Source organism: Harpegnathos saltator, unplaced genomic scaffold (assembly GCF_003227715.2).
Source record: "Harpegnathos saltator strain DR-91 unplaced genomic scaffold, Hsal_v8.6 scaffold534, whole genome shotgun sequence".
In the NCBI taxonomy this organism is placed as follows: domain Eukaryota; kingdom Metazoa; phylum Arthropoda; class Insecta; order Hymenoptera; family Formicidae; genus Harpegnathos; species Harpegnathos saltator.
Genome location: NW_020230354.1, coordinates 1,126,927 through 1,150,073, shown reverse-complemented (window position 1 = coordinate 1,150,073; position 23,147 = coordinate 1,126,927). Strand labels below are relative to the sequence as shown.

The 23,147-nt window shown below is 40.3% G+C and overlaps 6 protein-coding genes across 13 annotated transcripts; 3 read left to right on the top strand and 3 right to left on the bottom strand.

The window, feature by feature from the left end:
* Positions 1-674: 674 nt before the first annotated feature.
* Positions 675-1,943, top strand: LOC105182199 (GPN-loop GTPase 3). The gene is made up of 3 exons (XM_011139453.3): positions 675-913; positions 1,018-1,214; positions 1,291-1,943. Exons 1-3 carry the CDS (start codon positions 869-871, stop codon positions 1,865-1,867), a joined length of 819 nt encoding a protein of 272 aa, XP_011137755.1. The 5' UTR covers positions 675-868; the 3' UTR covers positions 1,868-1,943.
* Positions 1,944-1,995: 52 nt separating this feature from the next.
* On the bottom strand, positions 1,996-4,677 carry LOC105182198 (PHD finger protein 12). The gene is made up of 5 exons (XM_011139452.3): positions 4,514-4,677; positions 4,172-4,371; positions 3,777-4,051; positions 2,609-3,633; positions 1,996-2,511 (listed from the first exon to the last, which is right to left on the bottom strand). The coding sequence occupies exons 1-5, from the start codon at positions 4,559-4,561 to the stop codon at positions 2,128-2,130; spliced, it is 1,932 nt and encodes a 643-aa protein (XP_011137754.1). The 5' UTR covers positions 4,562-4,677; the 3' UTR covers positions 1,996-2,127.
* Positions 4,678-5,174: 497 nt separating this feature from the next.
* Pcif1 (Phosphorylated CTD-interacting factor 1) lies at positions 5,175-10,685 on the top strand. Of its 3 annotated transcripts, none has more exons than XM_011139444.3 (7): positions 5,175-5,288; positions 5,490-5,581; positions 5,932-6,211; positions 6,281-6,436; positions 6,505-6,656; positions 6,739-8,103; positions 8,191-10,685. In XM_011139444.3, exons 2-7 carry the CDS (start codon positions 5,493-5,495, stop codon positions 8,465-8,467), a joined length of 2,319 nt encoding a protein of 772 aa, XP_011137746.1. In that variant the 5' UTR covers positions 5,175-5,288; positions 5,490-5,492; the 3' UTR covers positions 8,468-10,685. The 3 variants fall into 3 exon arrangements, with proteins under 3 accessions (XP_011137746.1, XP_011137745.1, XP_011137748.1); XM_011139443.3 differs by having other exon boundaries at positions 5,175-5,320; XM_011139446.3 differs by lacking the exon at positions 5,490-5,581.
* JMJD4 (jumonji domain containing 4) lies at positions 9,754-12,628 on the bottom strand. The gene is made up of 4 exons (XM_011139448.3): positions 12,160-12,628; positions 11,799-12,096; positions 11,381-11,651; positions 9,754-11,288 (listed from the first exon to the last, which is right to left on the bottom strand). The coding sequence occupies exons 1-4, from the start codon at positions 12,392-12,394 to the stop codon at positions 10,824-10,826; spliced, it is 1,269 nt and encodes a 422-aa protein (XP_011137750.2). The 5' UTR covers positions 12,395-12,628; the 3' UTR covers positions 9,754-10,823.
* A 301-nt stretch (positions 12,629-12,929) lies between these two features.
* On the top strand, positions 12,930-17,681 carry dock (SH2/SH3 adaptor protein dock). 4 transcript variants are annotated; one of them, XR_849687.3, is made up of 5 exons: positions 12,930-13,355; positions 14,883-15,182; positions 15,843-16,774; positions 16,851-17,173; positions 17,252-17,681. XR_849687.3 is itself a non-coding variant. In XM_011139438.3 (4 exons), exons 2-4 carry the CDS (start codon positions 15,164-15,166, stop codon positions 17,070-17,072), a joined length of 1,173 nt encoding a protein of 390 aa, XP_011137740.1. In that variant the 5' UTR covers positions 12,930-13,355; positions 14,883-15,163; the 3' UTR covers positions 17,073-17,681. The 4 variants fall into 4 exon arrangements, 3 of the variants coding, with proteins under 3 accessions (XP_011137740.1, XP_011137743.1, XP_011137741.1); XM_011139438.3 differs by having other exon boundaries at positions 16,851-17,681; XM_011139439.3 differs by lacking the exon at positions 12,930-13,355 and adding an exon at positions 13,446-13,685 and having other exon boundaries at positions 16,851-17,681.
* A 263-nt stretch (positions 17,682-17,944) lies between these two features.
* Positions 17,945-22,778, bottom strand: drongo (Arf GTPase activating protein drongo). 3 transcript variants are annotated; one of them, XM_025303127.1, is made up of 6 exons: positions 22,424-22,778; positions 19,514-20,037; positions 19,204-19,398; positions 18,893-19,072; positions 18,305-18,432; positions 17,945-18,231 (listed from the first exon to the last, which is right to left on the bottom strand). In XM_025303127.1, exons 1-6 carry the CDS (start codon positions 22,585-22,587, stop codon positions 18,199-18,201), a joined length of 1,224 nt encoding a protein of 407 aa, XP_025158912.1. In that variant the 5' UTR covers positions 22,588-22,778; the 3' UTR covers positions 17,945-18,198. The 3 variants fall into 3 exon arrangements, with proteins under 3 accessions (XP_025158912.1, XP_011137744.1, XP_019696500.1); XM_011139442.3 differs by having other exon boundaries at positions 17,945-18,214; XM_019840941.2 differs by having other exon boundaries at positions 17,945-18,214; positions 22,431-22,777.
* Positions 22,779-23,147: the final 369 nt, after the last annotated feature.

Below are 23,147 nucleotides of genomic sequence, written 5' to 3'. Positions count from 1 at the left end.
GACTGTGATTGGTCAGTTTTCTTACAACCTTACGGTTACGGTTAAAATTTTTCTACGTGTGATGGCCTTGATGGCCTTGATTACGTGTGAATTTTCTCACTTCAACTTGTTGCACCAGTTCAACAGTGCAGACAAAACGAACAGGCCTATTGTCTGGCATAGAGATAGTAACTATGGTTGCAGCACGGACATAAACTGCCTGAAAGTGGATGTAGCATGAACTTCCACCATATGCAGATTTTACCACCGAGACCTGAAAGTGGATGTACTATCGTAGTTCCCCTCTCAAAATGGATGCAGATGGCGTCCTTTCCCAGTGCGGAAAGTCGGTGTCGCAGAAAATGGCGTATTGGCCGCTCTCAGGTTACTTTCTGCTATTATCATCGCTCTTCAATTACTTCCGGGTCCCTTGGAGCCCCCTTGGTCAATACGAAAATTTACCTAGGGTTGACAGTCTTTATATTACCAGAGAGGAAGCCATCCACACGCATCGGATACTCACGTACGCACTACAAACACACACCGCCGCCATGTTTTGGCGGTCTTCATGGCCGAACCGGAAAATAGGCGGGACACAGCTCTTGTATAGGTCAAAGATCGAAGTTAGCAATCTAGTATAGTATAGACATCTGTGGCTACAACACATATTGTAGACCAGACCTTAAAGTCCACTTTTGAATAAAAGGTTTAAAGGCTAGTAGCTGTTCTGTTTAGCTGCACTATTGAACTGGTGCAGTAAGTTAAAGTGAGACAAATATAGGTTTCCTCACTCTAGCTTATTGCACCAGTTCAGCAGTGCAGCTATTGCCGTACGGAACAGTGTAGTATATAAATCACGTGCCGTACGGAACAGTGTAGTATATAAAAAATGAGATACGCACAGTTAATAATGGGACCAGCCGGTAGTGGCAAGGTAATGCATTTGAATCTTTTTATCATTAAACTTATATTAATTGGACAACAATATGTGCTAAATGAAATAACATTAAATATTCAAAATTATTTTGCTTTCAACAGTCCACATATTGCTCTGTTATGCAAGAGCATGCTGCTAACTCTAGGAGGCCAGTATCTGTTATAAATTTGGATCCTGCAGCGGAATATTTTGACTACGAACCTGCAGAGGATATAAGAGAATTAATTCATGTGGATGATCCCATGGAAGATGATGAACTTCGATTTGGGCCTAATGGTAGCCTTGTATTCTGCATGGAGTAAGTTTTTTCATATCTATAAATTTGTTACTATTTATATATCATAATCTTATATAACAAATTCATTTTTTTGCAGATATTTGGTTGAAAGTAAATGGTTGGAAGAGAAATTAGATGAAAGACAGGATGATTATATAATATTTGATTGCCCAGGACAAATTGAATTATATACACACATGATTGTAATGCGTCAATTGATAACTATTCTACAGAATTTTGATTTTCAAGTATGTGCGGTATTTTTAATCGACAGCCAATTTATGGTGGATGGGCCGAAGTTTCTGTCAGGCACAATGGCTGCTCTTAGTGTAATGATAAATCTAGAGCTTCCACATGTTAATATTCTTAGTAAGATAGACTTGTTGTCAAAGAGTGCGCGGAAACAATTAGATATGTACTTAGATCCTGATCCAGTGGCATTATTAGGAGACGTGGAAAGTGATCCCATAAATGAAAAATATCATAAACTTACAGAAGCTCTTGGTAGACTCATAGAAGATTATAGCTTGGTGCGTTTTTTGCCGCTAAATATCAAGGATGAAACTAGTATCACAGACATTAAGATAACTATTGATAATGTATTACAATATGGTGAAGATACAGAAGTTAAAGTTAGAGACTTTGATGAGCCATGTGTAGATGATAATGATTAACATAGACTTGATAATATAGATTATATATCTAATATGTGACCATGCTTCTCTTAATAAAATTATTTTTCTTTTCTTATATCCAGTTATAGTTGAGCTATTAAAGTATATCTCATTCCCACTAATTTTTAATATACCTAATTTAATATACTTAAAAACAAGAAAGAGAAGGGAGAAGAACTTTGATATACTAAGAGTTAACTTTTTGTTAACTTGTTATTTATAAAATTATTTTTACAGTCAAATATTTACAATATGAAATTTTATCTATCTACATACGTGCCTGATGTATTAAATATAAACATGAGACATCCGAAAGTAATAGTCGAGCCATGTGCAATGATTGCACTACCTTCCCATCCTTCTTCTGGATGTTTATTAGTTGTGATATCACGCTTCCTATTACATTTACATAAAACCTTATTAATTTCATGTGTATGTTGTTGCAAAGAAACTTCCTCTTCTTTATGTAGAATAGTTTTTATCATTTCAGATGTTTCTTCTTCCTTGGTGACATATGTCACTTTGTCATTCTTCTGATCTTTCGAATCTTTTTCCATGATGTAAGTATAATTAGAACAATATAATACATCATCCACCACTGTTCCATATTCACTATAATTGAGTAACTCGTAACGTTTAGTCATCTGTAATAATATTAATTAAGAAAGAGGATATAATTAATACACGTAATTTCTTTGATTCAATATATTTTGTTGAGAAATTTTCTGATATTTCACTCACCTCATCGAAAAATATAATTGCATGTTTAGATGATATGAAACTACAATTACCATAATTAGATAAAACTAAATCACAATTTGGACCATTGCCAATAACAAAAGTTCTATGAGCCATGTAAGCTGGTGGACTAGGTTTAGAATTTAAGGAAAATAACACAGCTCTAATATTTTTATGACGAGTTACTGTTTCATAATATTCACCGTCAGGATTTAATATTTGTTCTAATCTTTGTTGTGCTAATGCTTCCAACACTGGTCTCTCTAACAGCTGTACACCTTCCTTAATATCATAATCATAATATCTTGAATGAAATTCAAGATTATTGTATGCTCTAAAAGCATCTGTTGCAGCTTCATTTTCTATTTTATTCGTGCATTCATTCACATCAGACTCTTTTTCTTGATTACTTTCTCTATTTGTAGTTACATTCTTTTCTTCTGTTTTTATTTCTACTTGGCTGCTTTCTTCAGTTCTCTTATCTTCTAATCCACAATTATCCTTGTTACTTTCTATTTTATTGGAATTTGTATATTGTTCATCTCTGCTTGCAGTATTCTTTACAGGCCGTATAACAATATTTTGATTAAAATATATAGAATCCAATTTCGATGGGTTCTCGTAATGATATTTTATGCTGCTAGGAACTTTTATTCTCGGACGACCTTCTAATCTTACTTTTGTGCGAAACAATGGATTAGCAGCACGGGCTTTACGCAGGAAATCTAATTTTACCGCATGTTGATCTATTCGTTGATTGGCATATTTATCCCACAGTTTTATACGTTCTGTTACTCTACATGAAGTTAACAGATTTTGATCTATGAAGTGATTTGGATGATTAGGACACATCCATCTACCGATAGGAAAGGTAGTCAGTGGTGGATCCAAACAGTCCTGATGAAAATACAATGGACAGTAATCACATGCAATTAATGGAGCTTTCCTGCAACTACGTCCACATTCAAAACACAAACGGGCTGGTAATGGAACCATTAAGTTACTGTCCAAACAGTGACTTTTTCCAACTAAAAGAAACAAATATTATATTTAATATTTATACAGTGTAAATAATCAGAAATAATTAGGATAATTTATAATTTTTAAAATAAAATACATATTTTTCCAGAAAAAAATGAAAAAAGTATACTTATATTAATAGTATCCTTACCATTATTGCATGATGAACTTAGCTGTTTACCTCTTCTACCAGATACATAATCCATCTTATTACTACCAGGGAACATTATAGGTAGTTGTAATTCCTTGGGTAATTCAAATTCTCTAGGATTTACTAAGGAGGCTGCAAATGCCAATATTTCCAAAGCAGACATTTTCTTTTTCTTATCATTTCCTTTATTATCCATCTCTCTTTTAGCAGCACAACGACAGGTATAACACAACCATTCTCCATTAGGAATATCCATTGGGTCAACTGCAGGATAGCTAGAAAATAAATAATTTTTTAATCATGTTTCCTTCAGGAAATTAAATCGATTCAATTTCTTACAATAAGCGCTGGAATCGGTCACAAAGACGGATGAATCATACACTGGCTATACTTACTGACATTGTAAGTGATAAGAAGCTGGGCATCTGTCACAGCATATAAGTTCTCCTCCATCCTTACAAGCATCACAAAAATCATGGTTATGACCACGACCTCGTCTCTTGAAGTATGGATGTTTTTTCTCCTCTTTCTCTTTCTTTGTCTTGGCTGTTTTAGAATCTTCAGATACTGGTGGTGCTATAAGAGCTTGTATTTGCTAACGACAAGAGAATTATGTTTAAAAGAAATGTATTATTTCAGACAAAAAGGTTAATTAAAAGGAATTAACAATTGTATATCTTCTATATTCCTCACAGAAAATGTATACTGCTACTGGTAAATTTAATTGTTTTACTTACTGGCATTAATCCGCCTATCGTTGGAAAACCATATTCAACAGTACCCATTGTTTTAATAAATAGAACGATATTTAAAAAAATTAAGATTTATATCTTCGCTCTCTCCAGATTAATATCTACCATCTATACTGACACTCTACACTTGCTTTTAGGTTCTATAAGCGCGATACCAACGATCAAACGAAAAATTCTTTTTAGTGATCTATTAATTACTGCAGTTTTATGAACTGATAAGTCCCGGTCTACAATAGATGGTACAATAGGTGATTTAAGCTTTAAGCAATAACAAAGTAACCAATCACAGTCGAATGTAAGGAAAATAGTCGATTATGATTGGTTAATTTTTTACAGCTTAAAGCTTAAATCATCATTGTAGATCCGGGACCATTTTCCAGCAAGAAACGCTGTTTACATAAAACCATTTAATTGGCTATAAATTATCTAAGAAAATATTATAGATAATATATATCCAATAAAATATTAGTGTGTAACACTGTGTTCCTTAGCTGGAAAACGCCCATTATGTAGTGTTTTCTAGGAAAAAGATATCCTACATTCGACATCATTGAGTTTGCAACGAAAGCCGTGCGCGGCGTAAAGATGGTCCCGTTCGTTTCGTTGCGAATGCAACCTTACATCTTTTCTCTCCTCGGTATTTCAGTTCAAGCAAATGGCGTCGTACAGGTGGAGATCGTTGCGTCAAATTACACAAATCATGAATGAATTCTAAGTGTTGTGGCATATTTCTCATGAATTAAGAGTATTGTCAGTTCCGGTAAGCCTCCTCACGACTGCAGTGTAATTTATGTAAGCGAAACCGCTCGTGCAACAACACAAAACTTCTATTTTGTCAGACGTTTGCCTAGTATGTAAACAAACATCGTATCGCCGTCAGTGCTGTCAGACAAATTGTGAATCGTGATATTCTCCAAAACTTTGTAATTGTCGCGAAATTGTTTGTGTCCCATTTTTACAGTTTATGTCTACGATTATAAATTGGAGTCAAGCGGACAACTATATTGTGCAACCTGCAACATACTCCAGCCACAGCATCAGTACTCGTTCCTTGTAATTTCTTATTTCTATTGCATTTAATGTATTTTATTGTGAACTTGTTTCTTCTTAATGCTAATGTTTAATTGATGAAAGTGTACACAAAATATGGAAATAATATTTCATCTATTCGATAAAATATATTTCACCGATGCTATGAGCTATTATAATGGTATATGTATATATATGTTCAATTTGTGTTAGCAGAATATTTATATTTTATATATCTATACTAAATTATTATATTGGTACATGTAAATTAATATAAATTTACATATCTATCTAATCTTTTAATTATATAATATATACTTTTAGTAGATATCTCTTGTGTATATAATGCAATAATAATTTGGAATAATTTTTAGTACTCAGCAACAAAGTGCATATCACAAAATGAACGAAGTAAGCGGAGGAAAGCAAGATATACCTAATACTTCGAGTTGGGAAGCCCTGTCAGGGCAATCAGTATCTTCCTTGCCGATACATCATCATCAGATACTACAGCAAGACCCAAACTCAACAGTAGCACAAGTTATAGTTCCTACACCTGTTAAACTTCAACCACCTATGCTAACACCAGCGCAAACTATAGCTGATCACTGTCCACAACTTGGTCACATGCAACAACCACCTCTGATAACTCAAGTATACATGACATCTCATATACTTTGACAATTTTAACTGATCAGATTATACGATAAAATCATGTTGCAGGGTGCACCACCAGGAGCCTTTCCAGAACCTGAATTATCACCAGAACTTCAGCAGCAAGGATGGAAAAAATTTTGGAGCAAAAGAGAAAATCGACCATATTTCTGGAATAAGTTGACTGGAGAATCTCTATGGGTGATACCTTCTTTGAAACCACAGGTACATAAACTCGAATATAAACAAATATCTATTCTGTACAAAATATGTATATATTTATTGTCCTGAAGTTTGATCCAATCACGGATCCACTTGGCATCTGTGGTGTACCACCTATACCAGGGAACGGAGCTATTCCAGCAGCTGGTACTCCGGGTGGTACGTTGAAACGTAGAGCATCGGAAGACGGAGCAGTCCCTCCAGCAAAGAAATTTGTACTGGCGTATGTATCTTGATCTTATTGAGACATATCGCACGTATGTGTATCATAAGACGGATGAAAAATTCTATTATAATTATATTAGGGGCCCATGGGATTTGGAGATACCTACGAATGTTATAATATACGAGAGAGCGCCATCGAATTTACCGCATGTCCATCCCGAGGCGGAAGCATTGCGTTGCGCTTTATTAGCGAAATTGCGACAGTGTTACCAGGAACTGTGTCATACTCGCGAATCTATAGACGCACCGAAGGATTCCTTTAATAGATGGTTGATGGAACGGAAGGTGATCGATTGCGGTTCGGATCCGCTGTTACCGAGTCAATGTTTCCCTGAAATCTCGATGTCCATGTATCGCGAGATCATGAATGATATTCCCATCAAACTGGTGAGACCTAAATTCACGGGCGACGCCAGGAAACAGTTATCGCGCTATGCCGAAGCCGCGAAGAAGATGATAGAGTCGAGGGCGGCATCATCCGAGAGCAGGAAGGTGGTCAAATGGAATGCGGAGGACACTTTTCAGTGGCTGAGACGAACGGTCGGCGCGACATTCGACGATTTTCAAGATAGGCTCGCCCATCTCAAGCGACAATGTCAGCCGCACCTAACGGAGACTGTTAAAGCTAGCGTCGAGGGGATATGTTTGAAAATTTATCATCTTTCCACGGAATATGCAAAGAAGGTGAAGGACAGGAATAATCAGATCCTCAAGGATAATGGCTTGGGAGATGTCATACCGCTGGGCGGGCCAGCTAGTACGCAGAGGAAAGTTTGGTGTTATCCAGTGCAGTTCTCTCTTCCTACACCAAGACTCCCGCAGACGGATTATCTACCAGAGCGCGAGCAAACGATGTTACGCTTTCACGGCGACACCATGTGTATCAATAACATACATCTCACCAAGCTGGAACACTTGTACAGGTACAACTGTTTCGACGACAAAAAGTTCGAAATGTTTCTGCCACGCGTGTGGTGTATGTTGAAGCGTTATCAAACGTATCTTGGAATCAACGAGGGTCAAGCCACCCAGATGGCCCTGCCCGTTACAGTCTTCGAATGCCTTCAGAGATCGTTCGGCGTGACGTTCGAGTGTTTTGCATCGCCTCTAAACTGTTACTTCCGACAGTACTGCTCAGCATTCGCTGACACGGACTCGTACTTCGGATCGAGGGGACCGTTTCTGGACTTCAGGCCAGTCAGCGGGTCGTTTCAAGCGAATCCGCCATATTGTGAAGAATTAATGGAAGCGATGGTTAATCATTTCGAACGTTTGTTGGCTGATTCGACGGAACCTCTATCGTTCGTGGTGTTTCTACCGGAGTGGCGAGACCCAGCACCCAATGCGCTCATCAAACTCGAAGGGAGTCACTTTAAGCGCAAGCAAGTGGTGGTGCCCGCTATGGAACACGAATATAGACACGGATTCCAGCATATTCTTCCAAAGTACGTTCACAATTCATGCAATTGGCTGACAAGATGTAATATCACGCAAAAAACATGGAATCATCCTTTTCGTTCTTTCTATTCTAGAGGAGAAGTCAACATCCGAGCGGCGCATGGCACGCTGGTCGTATGGTTGCAAAACCCAGCCGGTGCTGCACGATGGGGACCTACGGAGGAGCGAGTCGAGGCCTTATTGGAAGCGTGGCGACCCGGTCGGGAACGAGAACGAGACAGGCAGGAACTCCTATCTCCGCCAAGGCAGACACATCAGCCGATACCCTCAACACCAGTGCCTGTACCAACGACGCCGACCACGCCAACAATTGTGCCACCAGTGCAGACATTACCCACTCATCCCATATAATTGTTGAATAATCTACCGGAAGAGGAAAAACACGTATATAAATAGTCTCGAAAATAAATCTGAATGATTGAGAAAAAGAGGTACGAAATTTATACCTTGTAAAATAACAAACATTCTCGTGGTGGAGATTGGTTTTATACTATTTTATTAGTGATTATGAAATTGGCAAGGGATAATGTGTGAGAAAATAGGAGAGACATTAGGCGATCATGTGTGCGAGAAAATTGCACTATAGAGACACATATGAAAACATTATTTGCTCTATAGTAACAATTTTATATTGATGACAAGATGATCCATTGTGATGTCCCTTTATGTTTCCAAACGATCTCGTAGAAATCGTTTTTATTGACAACCGATGCTTGATCATTCGGCCTCCTTGTTCTATATTGAGACGGAATCAGATTCCGTTGTCTATGTTAACAAATAGCAAAATTATTATATAGGAAGTACATTGAGGAATATGCATCTATAATTATCTGCTATATATAAATAGAGTTTACCTATCAACACGAAAACAAGCACACATTGCAGAAAGTCTAAATTTGTCAGTTTGGACAGTTAATTGTTGTCGGGATACTGTGTTGGACTTTGTGACATGTGATGCTTTGAGTAACAGTTATACTTGCTATGCAAGATAAAAAAATTGGCACTATTACAAATGTCAAAAGAAACTGAATTTACGCAAGTAACAAATGTACATGCGTATGTGTATGTGTGTATGTATGCGGGTACAAGTAGGCATACACGTTGCCTAGAAATCTGCTCGTTTCTCGTGAAGAAGACGTTTTATCGAAAAATTGTTAAGTAACATTGCTGCATTTTCAATCATGACAATCTTTTCTTTTCATACAGATGAACGCTCGGAAGAAAAGGAAGAAGTCAGCGACGCATTTTATTTTAAATAATTTTGTTGGTGCAATATTTTGTATCGATTTATATCTGAGATCTGTAGACACCAGTATACAGATTAGAGACTCCCCCTCAAGAGAAATATTTTTATTCTTTAATGAATACATGTATCATGTAGAGAGTATACTCAACGCAATTATACTTTTGTGTTATTCTTTTCTATGATATAATAGGCATTCGTATTTATCTGGTGATATGTTTGGAGTTTATCTTCTGTACATATTCTTTTGAATATTCTACGAAGTTCTTGATATATAAAAACAATTGAAATGCCATCAAGGATACATTATACATTTTCACAAACTTTTTCACATCAAGCATATCTATATTGATTATAGCGTATATCGAGAGGGTAGATAGATAGATCACTTAGAAACGGAATAATAAAGTTATATTATACGCACATTTATAAGTAATGTATCGGAGATCACATATACGTGTATGTTACTGAATTGATTTTATTAAAAATATTTGTGGTCTACAGTCTTTTTACAAGCGGTTGTCGACATGTCGGCCACTTCTCATTCAAGAAGAGAAATAATATTTACATCTCTTATAAATTTTGTATATTTTTATTAAGAGAGTATATGTGTGCTAGATGTACGCTAGAGAGGAGTAGAGTGTGTACATACACATGTGCATATAGGCGCACACATGCCCATGCGCGTGCGTGTGTATAGCCATCTTTAGCATGCGTATATTTATATATATAATATATATACATATACATATATGCTTACGCAATTGATAGTAAATAAGACAATACGTAAAATATAAGTTAAGAATTTTGTGAGATACTATATTGTTTTATAGGCAGCAAAAACGATTAGGTATCTGCGATTAGGTTATATTACAACTGTATTGTATTACAGCTTGATAGAGTCCAAGAGTAAAAAAATTTTTCTTGTAAATCTTTACATTTAGTGAATAATGTATCTTCCACTGGGAAAAAATTACATTTTCCCACGTTTAATCGTTCTATTAGATTGTAAAAGTCAATCTTACTTATCACATCCGCGCGAGCTTTTTATCATAGATATAATTACACTTATTATAGGACATGAGATAATTATTGCTTTTCTTCATGCTTTATTTTGTGTTAACATTTGCAGTTCTTTTCTTTTCCTTCTTCCTTTTCGTCGTGAATATCTCTTTCTAATTATCTCATGCATTTTACTTGTGTTTTGCTATAATTCAAGATGGCATCTAATATAGTGCTTACTGTACAAACGTAATCTTAGAATGCGGCATGGCGAAATGTTATATCTTCTAAGAGGAAATTTAAATAAAGTTAACGTGAAGAATTTATAAGAATTTAGAAATTAAGAATTCGGTACGAAAGTTGTAAAAGTGAATATCATCATACAGAAACATGAAAATTTATAATCTGCGTTAATTATTAACGATTTATTGAATATCGTTTTATATTCATAGAGAAATTACATTACATCTTCAGTGAAATTACATTTCCAATGTTACAGGATGATTCAAGAATCGAAGTAATATGTTTCAATAACGCACGGGCTTCATCATTTTTGCACATCAAATTGTGCACAGACAAATCTTGCACATCTGTGACAAAATTCTTCAGTACATTTTTTAACGCTCGTAAGTCAAATAAACAGTGATTACGTCCAAGAAGATACTTATTGAAGTTTATAATTTGAGTATTTTTTGCCATAGCATGTAGACGATTCTTAGCAATAAAAGATATAAATTCGAAGAACTGTTTGTAGTCCATGCCATATGACGTTTTTAGCATCAATTGGCAATGTTCGTTCCAATTTTTCATGTCCTTGCAATCATCAACTTCTTTCATGACAGACCTCAGTTCCTTTTTTAATGCAAGCCATACATTGATGATATTACAACCATTGATCCAATTGTGATTAATAGAAATTGTATCCCTCTAGGTAAAAATGATGCGTATAATTAACTATCCTTTAATTTATCATTAGAATTTATCATTAGAATGTTCCGCAAAATCTTACAAATATTTACCAAGTTCCAAACTTGATGATGCCATCCAGATGGCACAAATATAATCTCCCCTGCTTCTTGAATCACATCCAAATATTTTAACTTTGTGCTATCATACATCTTGTACTTTGTACGATCGTTAAGCTCCTCCGAAGCTGCATCGTATGCTAATTGTCCATAAAGATCACGGAGACGGTCTTCTTCGTGCGGAGGGAAGAGCAGCCACCTCTTTCTTCCAACTATATTTGCAGACCAGCTATATGATGTAAAAACATCTGCATGCAACGGAGTCCTGAGACATTAGTAACAGTTCAAATATAAGTTGATACAAAATAGCAATAAACTATTAAATATGACTCGTTTAAAGATGAATTCTAGCAAGTTTTACATGTTGCGTAAGTAACACAAGTATATTCTGTAACATTGGAAATGTATTTACCATGATTCTTTCGGACCCATATACACGAACATGTAATCGTCATTTAATTCGGGATGAGCGATATAGTATTCGTTCAACCAGTCAGATACAAAATATTGAGGCACTTCATAAATTGGAACACCGGGGAAGTTTTTCACGCAATGCCAATCTTTCAGGTACAACAGCGGCATCGTTTTAGAATAATTATTCCGCCTATAATTGATCCAGTAGTCCAAGTAACTTCCCACGGACATGTCATCCTTGAATTGCGAGTTGTAAAACTTTCTATTACAATCAGCAACTGGGACAACGGAGTGTCCTAGAAATTACGTCGCATTAGTAATCTCATCACACATAATCCCCAATGGAACTCTCCACCTACCGAAAGACGTGCGGAGCATCTCGAAATTGGGTGCATCTTCCAGCACCCACTCGCGCCTGCATGGCCAATTCTCGGTGGCCTGCGAACTGATAATACACGGTCTATTACGTATCAGATACTCGGAGAAGAAATCATTGTACGTCACCGTCGAATCGATCCGCTCGATCGTGTTCGGAACGCAAGCATCCTCGTTAACGGGGCACAGACTACTGTCAATCTCAATAAACGTTGACATGACCAAGTTTCTCCGGTCCTCATCGTCCGACTTGGCATGAAATTATCGCGTGTGCAACGTAAGGGCGACGAAGATGTTCCTCCTGTCCGACAACGACGCGAGTCTAAGAATCTTCATCTCACAGAGTCATCATCGACATGCATGACACTTCTCACCGCCAAGTAACACTCGCACCAATGCGAAGCTATCACGACCCTCCACGCTGCACGTCTCACGAACGACTGCGGCGGTTTTACGTCATGAATCAAACAAACGTACCTAGAATGGCAAGTGCGCTCGCGATTCTGACCTAAAGGCCTATCGATATAGAAAGATCTTCATCCGGTCGCCGCGAGATAGTGCGCGGCCATAGCGGACGGAGGCAGATGCGGAAGGCTACTACCTCCACCCAATACCCTCGGTATACACCTCCGGCCTAAGGGTGGGTCTGTCCTTCGTGCGGGAGGGGTCGCGTGAACGCGGCCGCGAGAACGTGTGTCTGAATCAACGCCGTTCGCTCGCTTCGTATCGCTTTCGCGCGACCGGCGTGAAGGAAGGGCGGTGCGCGAAGAAACGCCGTCGAACGTTTGCTCGCTTTCGGCAGCCGCTCGCATTCGCGTGTTCACGGAGGCGCGCTGCCGCCGCCACCGCCGCCGACGACGAGGACAATCGGATCGAAAGCGGATGGTACGCGGCGCTCTCCGCGCGCTCCTTCCCTGATTCCTCGCTCCTGTTCGCCCCCCTTCCTGTGACAAAGAGAGGGAGAGAGAGGGAGATAGAGAGAGAGAGAGAGAGAACAGGAGATACAGGGTGATAAGCGGAGAGAGACAGGAGAGGAAAAGAGAGAGACACACGAGCCCCCGGTACGTAGGTACGCTCCAGTCGTTCATGGCTGCGGTAGCACGAAGTGGGGGAAAACAAGCCGTGTAACAACGTAAGATCCCGAAAGCTTTATGCAGGAATATGTCAAGTTTAAAAATCGGTAAGTCCGACGATCGACGCGCCCGACCGGCCGCTCGCTCGCTCGCTCGCTCGTTCGTTCGTTCGTTCGTTCATTCGCTCGCTCGCTCGCTCGCTCGCTCGTCCGCTCGTCGCTTGCGTTCCACGCACGATGATTCGTAGCGCGTTTGTGTCATCACGTCGCTCTCGCCTGTCCTCTCTTTCTGTATTACGAAGGAGAGAGGAGAGCAGACGAGCCTCTCGTTTAGAGCCGCGGCTACTTCGGAGCCAGTTGTGCCTTGGTTAATTCCGCTCAGCGATTCCCTCGGTCACTTTCTCAATCGCCGGCGCTCCTTAGATCATCATGTGGACGGTAATCTTTTCACTAGCCGTAGTTTTGCGCATACCAATGCAACCGGGCTTCCCAAGGGGAAGGGCTCGCTCTCTCGTACGCGATCCAAATCGTCGGGAGCTGTCTCGGGAGCAGCGAGAGTGATGTACTGTGTCGATGCAGCGTTAAATTTATCATACGGAACTGACATTTAATCGATCGTGTATCCCTCGTAACCCATCTCGAGGATGCTAAGTGAATTCTCATGACGCGGAATAGAGAGGGAGAGCGAGCAAATTGGAAGATGTTAACGTTATTATGTATCTTGTTACATTTCATTGAATCAAATACATTCCTCATAAATCCTATTAGATATTGACTGTATTGAGTTGACAAGATCTATTTAAATCACAAACATGTCGATAATCATATTTTTTGAATTTACCTTGGATTCTTTTTGTCTTAACTGTTAATTATGATAGTTCAGTAGTGTTTGTGTATGCGTGTATGTGTGTGTATGTTTGTACGTATAGGTACTGTATATTTTTTTTCTATCGCATGTATGAATTTAGAATATACTAGAATAGATTGTATATTCAGTAGATATGTTGTTATTATGTTTACATACACATCTTTCTACTTTTGTTGAGTTGACTTAAGCCTAACCTTGTATTCAATTAACTGACGTATTAGGCCAAATTTTGTATAAAAATGTCATTAACTTTATATAATCTGTATTTATTGTGATATAATATTACCATCACTCTTAGTCACAGAATATATATTGCATGTTTAGGAAAATTAAGCACTACAATATTAATAATAAATTTTAAATGAAAAACAGGCACACATATGCACAGGATGAGTCATTCAACTTTATAACCTATAACATAGTCTACAAACCACTACTAGTACTATTCTTCTAGTTTTTACCATAATTAGAAATTCTTAGATGTTTACTGTATGATGTCATAGAAAGAGAGAGAGAGAGAGAGGGAGAGGGAGAGAGGAGGATACATGTCATCAATATTATCAGTAATATGAGCAATATATTAGAAAGCCATAAAATTATCTTTATTAATTTTTAGTCTTTAGTGATAAAAGATAGAAATAACATTCTAGGACAAAAAGTTAGGTGACTCGCTCTGTCTATTAATTTTTAATAACTATGATAATGTTTTCAAATTGTCTATTTGATGATCTCATGTTAATGACTGTTATTTTATTTTTTTCCCAAAGTGTTGGTAATGCACTTGCTTGCGCTACCCTTGAGAACGATGGATTCTGACCAAAGAAATCAGCAGGTGCATCAGCACTGAACAAAATACAAAAAAGACTAAATAATGAATGCCTGCTGCACTCACGCCGCCAACTCTGTACAAGCAGACTTAAGATTTGTTGAAGTAGTACGTGAGTAGCAGCTACTCACGCCACACTCTCAGCTGTATATACCAACCTAAATACATATATATACATATATTGTCACGCATATATATGTATATATATTTATTTTATCGCACATGGCAGCCATGAAGCATGGTACGTTTTATTTTCGTATGCTTTGCTTTGTATGTAAATTTCTTTCAATTTGAATCGTATACAAAAGCTCATCAGGTTCACATAGAGGCGTGTTACTTTGATTGTAACTTGAGCCCTGCATATATTTTGCAAATTTATGTATGTACTTCTTTAGGAACATTAAAATCTTTTTAGTTTTGTGATCTTTTTCCACTTTCATGCTCAGTCCACGAAATTGGATGTTGCGTGGATCAAGCATTATTGTATTGAGTGAGATGTTGCTCTATATATAAATTTATACAGTATTATATATTATTGTGTATATATTAGAAGAAGAGAGCGTGTGACAATCAACAATAATAAGCTTGACTTTATTTCCTGTGCCTGATTATGACCAAACAGTATAAGCAAAACCTGATGATCTTGTTATACTGTAACTTCACTAAAGTTACACAGTACGTGTAAATCTCTCTCAATGTTTATAATCAACAAGAACAGCTGGCTGAGAAGCTGGTAGTTTATAATCTATAATGAAATAAAAATTATATGTACGTTAAAGTCTCGATAAATATGAATGTTAACAGAAAATACTTAGTTTAGTACACAACCTTGTAGTACTCAAGCGTTCGTGCTTCGTGCGTTAGTATGCGCAAACGATATTTACTGCGAAATATATTTCAGGCAAGACGAGTCAAGACGACGTGTGTTACGTTGTCGCCAAATATGATTACGGAGCACAGGGCGCCCAAGAGTTAGATTTACGTAAGAATGATCGCTACCTGCTCCTGGATGACTCGAAGCACTGGTGGAGGGTGCAGAGTGCGAGAGGACAGGCGGGTTACGTGCCGAGCAATTATGTCAAGAAGGAGAAGCCCTCGCTTTTTGATAGTATTAAGAAGAAAGTCAAGAAGGGCTCTGGTTCTAAGACCTTGCCATCCAGTAACTCGCCATCCCGCGCAGTCGAATCGCCCGTTATGGCGCGACGACTGCCGGCTGATCCGAGCGAAGCAATCGGCACCGCGGTCGTCAAGTATAATTATCAGGCGCAGCAAGCGGACGAATTGTCCCTCGTGAAGGGTACTAGGATCTTGATATTAGAAAAAAGCAATGATGGCTGGTGGAGAGGTCAGAGCGGCACCCAGGCCGGTTGGTTTCCGTCGAATTATACTCAGGAGGAAGGCGACGCCGATGATACGCTGCATACGTATGCGATGGCCGAGAACGTGCTCGATATTGTGGTGGCCCTGTACTCGTTCTCGTCTAATAATGATCAGGAGCTATCGTTCGAGAAGGGTGACCGCCTCGAGATCCTCGACCGTCCACCGGCGGACCCCGAATGGTACAAAGCAAGAAACAGCCAGGGACAAGTCGGCTTGGTGCCGCGCAATTATCTTCAGGAGCTAAGCGAATATTTGACACAGCCATACCGCGGTATGACAACTAGTGAAGTTAGCACAGGCGATTCCTTGGAACGAAGGCCAGACCCCGGCGATCGGCCTCATCTCGTCGGCAAACCTTGGTACTACGGTAGTATTACGCGCTCGCAATGCGACACGCTGCTCAATCAACACGGCCACGATGGTGATTTCCTGATCAGGGATAGCGAGACAAACGTGAGTACGGCTGCTTTCTCAGTCTCGAAACTGCGCGTTGATTATTATTTACTTGTTAATTCTTGAAAAATTTCAGATGGGCGACTATTCGGTATCCTTAAAAGCACCAGGACGTAACAAGCATTTTAGGGTACACGTGGAAGGAGCGCTCTACTGCATCGGCCAGAGGAAATTTCACACATTAGATCAGCTCGTAGATCATTACCAGAGAGCCCCAATTTACACCAATAAACAGGGCGAGAAGCTGTACTTGGTGCGCCCATTACCAAAAGGCAATTCTAGTAGCAACGGTTGCTAGGTGAATTCGTGCCATGATGAAGGAGACAGTCCATGATGCGCTTTCAGATGTATCGCTAAGATACTCGACGCCTGCCTAGTAATATCAATATCACACATCTCGTACGTTTATACATAACAATTAATATAATTGGTCTACTCGTATATTAGTGTTTCTCAATTGTTTCTCCATTTACACAGCGACGTATAATTTATATTACTCTAAGTGATCGGTAACTGTCATACATACATAGACACACAATACACACCACACCTCGGAGCTTCCAAACTACTACTATTACTCAGCAAACGAACAAAGCATTTTTAATACGGCAGCTACGTGAGACATTCGAACTAGTTGACAACACAAGGCTTATCTTTATATTCATATGTAATTGTAAAAGGCGAAAACCGACCATGTTATTACGATTAATAATATATTACAACTACATATAATATAGACTGCAAGTGTAATGAACAAGTAATAATTAATTATGCAATTACGAATGATTAAGTGGATCTCTACTCTGGAGCTATTGGTATTGAATTATAACAAAGACTAAGTGTTCATTTGTGATTTTGTATTTATTAGAAGTTTTTAAGTAAATAAACTGTATTTAAGTGTGCATAAGACGCATCTACTCTTTCAATCTCTTCCTCCGTCTCGTGTCTACCTTATACTGGTAGTACAATATATATATATATATATATATAATCTTTGAGATGATATCGTGTAATTCCCACTATATTTCGCAATTATTCTCTTCTCTATAAATATACATATTTATATCATTAATTTATAACAGGAGTTAAAACGCGCTTGAATTTCTAATTCATTTAAACATTTGTATCACGAGGTAAACAGGAATACAGCCGTAAGTAAGACTCACGCGATTAGTAACAAATATTAATCTTTATTAACGTGTATATTATATTCATAAATAAAAGTATTATTTTATTTATATAGATATGAGATTGGTGCGCTCCTGGGGATAAAAGTTAATGGCACTAATTGCCAGTAAGGTCACGTATAACAATTCGCCTAGTCTAAATGTATTTCAGTTTCGCATTGTTTGTTCGTAAATCCGTTAAAAGCTTATGCGTACTTAATCATAAGAAGGGGTTGTTCGAATTTCTTGTCATGTTGCTTACACCCGTGCCCACCTGAAACATGATGAAATCTGAATGAACGAGAATGCGATGAACAAGATTCATCGCCAATTCGTGCGGGAGATCACACGATTGTGAATTTACCATGAATGGATTTGCGTGATACGCCGGAACTGTCGGTTGCCACACTTTATTCGCTAACGGCGTCATGAGCTGACTGAATTGGAGGACGTCTCCGTTACTCGCTGACCCGATGCCTAGCCACTGCGGGTCTGAAAATTTATTTTCAAGTTGTACAATTCAGCATTGATACAATCGTAAACTGGACTCACTTTGTAACGCGGCATTTCCCTTCCTTTTTTTTTTAATCACATTGCGCACCGACATGATGCAATTTATCAGCAACTTATCGATATTTGAGAAAGTAACGAGAGCGTAGATATGCAAAATCTAAATATAAAACACAGAAAAGGAACATCGTGTCGCGTAAGACTATCTTCACTGTTACAAAGTATTCTCTCAACTTTGCACGATACTAGGTAATTGTCGAGAGAGAGAGAGAGAGAGAGAGAGAGAGAGAGAGAGAGAGAGAGAGAGAGAGAGAGAGAGAGAGAGAGAGAGAGAGAGAGAGAGAGAGAGAGAGAGAGAGAGAGCGAGAGAGAGAGAGAGAGCGAGAGAGAGAGAGAGAGAGAGAGAGAGAGAGAGAGAGAGTTCCACCGCTGTGCGACTTACCATTATTTACAGGAAATGTAGTCGGTTTGAATGGATTTGCAGGATTGCACAGAGAGCTATCGACGGGTTGAGTATTATTATTGACTACGTTCGCAGGCGGCCGCCATAAATCGCCACCGGTGAACGGATTCGAGATGACGTGTGGTTGATTGCTCACGATGCTCCATGTGGCGTTTGGTGCTAGAAATTGAAAGTTTCACCTATTTTAGTACTTCACCTCGCGCGAGCCGCGTAACGACGAATGCGCCACGTTAACTCGGTCGATGAAGTCATTCGGCGGAATTGAAGCGGATAATCCGCTGAATACGCACCATTCGAATTATTCGCGTTCCATGTAGACGCGGATAGGGTGCCTGTGGTCTCCTCTTTCAGTTGCGTCTGCTTCATCAGCGAGTCTAAGTCTTTGAGTGCCGCGTAACGATCTTCCGAGGGTGGCGCATGTGCCCCGTTCATATTCATCGTGGAATTGCCACCGACCTGATTAAACATTGCCGACGTTTCCGAACCTCGATAATAAAATCATCTCATTACAAACATCGTCCTGATGATCTCGCGATTGTTTCTTTGGATTGTTCTTAACACGAAGAGAAGGAGGATACGCGCGGCTGGACTGCTACTCACTGTTTGAATTATTGAAGACTGGATTGTTATCGAAGTTAGCGAAGAACGGCTGAGGCGCGATCGGTTGATTCGAGAACTGGTTAGCCGGCGTCGTCGAGCAGAAGGGGTCGGGAACTTTGCTGAAGTCGGCGACGAAGTCCGTGGAGAAATTGTTCGTACTAATCGGCGCCGCGTTGCTCGTCGATCTCTGGTTGTTGACCGGTGCGGCTAGTGTCGTGGACGTGCTCGAATTCGGGACTCGCGGAATGTTGTTTGTGGACTGCGACTTCTGTTGCACCACCGTGTTTTGATTCGCGATCGACGGGTCCAGGTAGTATCTCTTCAGTTCGTACTTGGCGCTCATTAGGTCCTTCATCTTCTGCTCGTCCTTGGTGTCGAAGTTCTGGGGTGAATTCGAGTTCATCAGACCGAGCCATATTCTCTTGCAATACTCGTTCCCGTGCTCCTTTATAAAGTCTATCTCCTCCTGACTGAACGTTGCCATAGAAATGGACTTTACTCGATGCGGCGGAGTCAACCCTCGCCTGCAAGCACAAATGAAGAGTTTGTAGATATGCTGGAAACATCCCACCGAGGATATTAACGAATGCACAAAGTCGCAAGAGCGAGCATACCGGTGTAACTTTGTGAAGCGAGCATTCGTACAATAAACACGTTTTCGTGTCTCTGTGTCTTTGTTGTGTCTGTGTTGTACGCAAAGCATATTTTTCGCTATCCTCTATACACGGAAAGATACACATATGCTGCACTCCCAAATAAATATTACTTGTTTCAAGTATTTCATAAGTTTATACATTCCTCATTCTATTACAAATCACATCATCATAAGCATCAAAATTTAATCAAAATTCATTCTGAGTCCTGGTGAATCTAGCGTTTCGACTAAAATTATTCAATAGAAACAAGAACATTAAAGCAAAAATTCGACTTGTTTTTCCTATATAAAATGTTTTATAATATTCGTGGGAAGAGAACAGATTCTTCTTTTGACTATAATCTCCTGAGTATAATGAGCTTCTTAAAAACGTATGTGGTGAGTGTATCTGAAAACTATTATCAATAAATTCCTCGTTGAAAATAACCATTAATTAAAAGAAGAAAAGAGTAATCAAAGTAATCGCTTTTCTTAGCAGTAGAATATCATTCTTCTTTATGTAGAGTTCGAAACTTTCTTACGGATCCAGAGTCGATGAAAATTTCATTCTACTTCATTCATAATAAGATTCTACCGTATAATGTTAGGTGCCTTCACAAAGCTGCGTCAAAGTTGCAAAGTGGAGCACTCGGTGCGCGATAATCGACGGGAAATTGCTTTAAATTTCAAACCGTTCCAATCTCTCTCTCTCTCTCTTTCTCTTGGAAAATGTGGAATAGGAACGATGGAAATCAATAGGGGACACGCTTACACACGGTAATTATAATTACATCATCGTGTGCCTCGTATAATTAAACTCGAACACGCGGTCCACCCCGGATTTCTACCTTTCACCCTACGGCTTCCTCGACTTTCCAGCGTTAATCGGCCCAAGTGCGCGCGACGCGAATAACGCTCGCGTGCGTCTAATACGACGTAGCACATGTATATATGCTGTTAATGCGGTAACGAGATTTAAAAATCGGCACGTGTGCGCGCGCGCGCGCGTGCGTGCGTGCATGCGACCACCTCGCGCGATGCGGTCCGCGATTAAAAGAACAAGTCGATAGTCGTTCTCGCACGTATCGCGCGTGAGCGATCGCTCAATTTATTCGTCTCGTAAGAAATGAAAAGAGACGCGAAGAAAGAGAAGAAAAGAAGGATGCGCGCGATGAAGGAGAGGATTTGAGTTGAACCGAGGGAAAACGTGAAATCCGTCTTCTCTCGCTCGCTCGCTCTCTCTCTCTCTCTCTCTCTCTCTCTTTCTCTCCATCTTTCTCCCTTTCTTGGACTCTCGCGACCCATGACAGCGCAGTCACGGCAGTGTCACATATTTCGACCAATACTGATAACCAGAACTGCGCACAAAGAAAACGTCGACGACGGCTGATAGCGCTAACTTCCTGACTGTTGGACGCGCGGACGTTTAGCCCGATGACTCACTAGAGTCGCATTACCTTCTCTCCATCTCTCTCTCGCTCTCTCCTGCTCCTTTCCCTATCTATTTCTTTCTCTCTCCCTCCTCCGTCCTCCTCGCGTCCTGATATGACGCTGCGAAGAAGTCTGCACACGTGTATGCTTCTACGAAGTGATCTGTCGCATTGTAGAGACCGCGTGTCCTATATAGAGGCCCTTTAAGGACCGACACGGCGAACGACGTCGTCATCGCCGTCGACGTCGATCATCATGTCGCACTTGGCGGTCGACGAATTTTCTCTCTCTATTAATAGCAGAGTCTCTTTCTTTTTCTCTCTCTCTCTCTCTCTCTCTCTCTCTCTCTCTCTCTCTTTACATATCTATCGCGGCCAGGACCATGATTTGGAACAAAGTATGACGATATACAGTGACTCGACGAAGCCCCCCCGATGTAACCCCACAATTAACCGAGAGCCGCGACTTGGCGATTCACGCTGTCCACCTCCCCGGAACGCGAACATTAGCCTGGCCCATTGTGCCATTGATCTCGTCTCCGCTCTCCGGAGTTACGCGGCCAGGCTCCGGTGTCTCCTGGTGCGACGGTCGTCGTGAAGCTTCCCTTCGCTTCTCGCAGCGAGACGTTGACATTTGCTCAATGTCACGCTCGTAGCCGCGGGGCGAACGGTACGTGCATTTTTCCGCTCGGATAAGATCGGCTCGACCGTTGTGCGAGGAGTCGCGGAGCATAGGCGGCCGCGAGGATCCCAAGGAGAGGGTCGACGAGCCACGGTACAGGCCTCAGGACCGGTACGTCCTCGATAATGGCATATCGGAAGAGATCGGACGGAGCAGGTACTTACAGCATACCAGAGCAAGAGGTACAGACGAATGAGCCGATTGTCATGTTGACGTAAGTCGGCCCGCGCTGGTTGCAGTCGAAGCATTCCTTGTTGCCGGGCTGCGACACCAGCTCACGAAGCGTCTTCAGGTTCCTCTCGTCCTGCTTTCTCTTGGCGGACGCCATCGCGGACGCGCGGTTACGGGAGCGTCTCGGGACGGCGACGGCGACGACGACGACGACGACGATGACGGACGGACAGAGATTTGGTTGCTCTCGTTGCTGCAGAGTGCTCGGACGTGGGCGCCGAGCGGAGAACGCGCGAGTCACCTCTCACGCCGCACCTACAGAACCGACTGCGATGATGCGCTGTTCGGTTCGCGCTTCTCTTGTTCTCTCGCTCTCTCTTTCTCTTTTCGTCAGCTATTAGACATTACCGAGATGGACAACCTCGTGGGCTTTTCGGGGCAGAGAGTCACATCGCGATGGACCCAATAGGAGAACTCGTCTTCTGGAGACCCAGGCTGGTAATATTTTAATACACTGCACCTGCTCTCTCTCTCTCTCTCTCTCTCTCTCTCTCTCTCTCTCTCTCTCTCTCTCTCTCTCCTCTCTCTCTCTTTTTCCAGCTACATTCTTGTTTTTCTTGCAAATTTATTTCGTGACATATTGTTGTTATCACTTCATATCTGTTATATACACTGTAGAGATTGTATTCTCAGTTGGAGAATCATAAAAAAGATAAG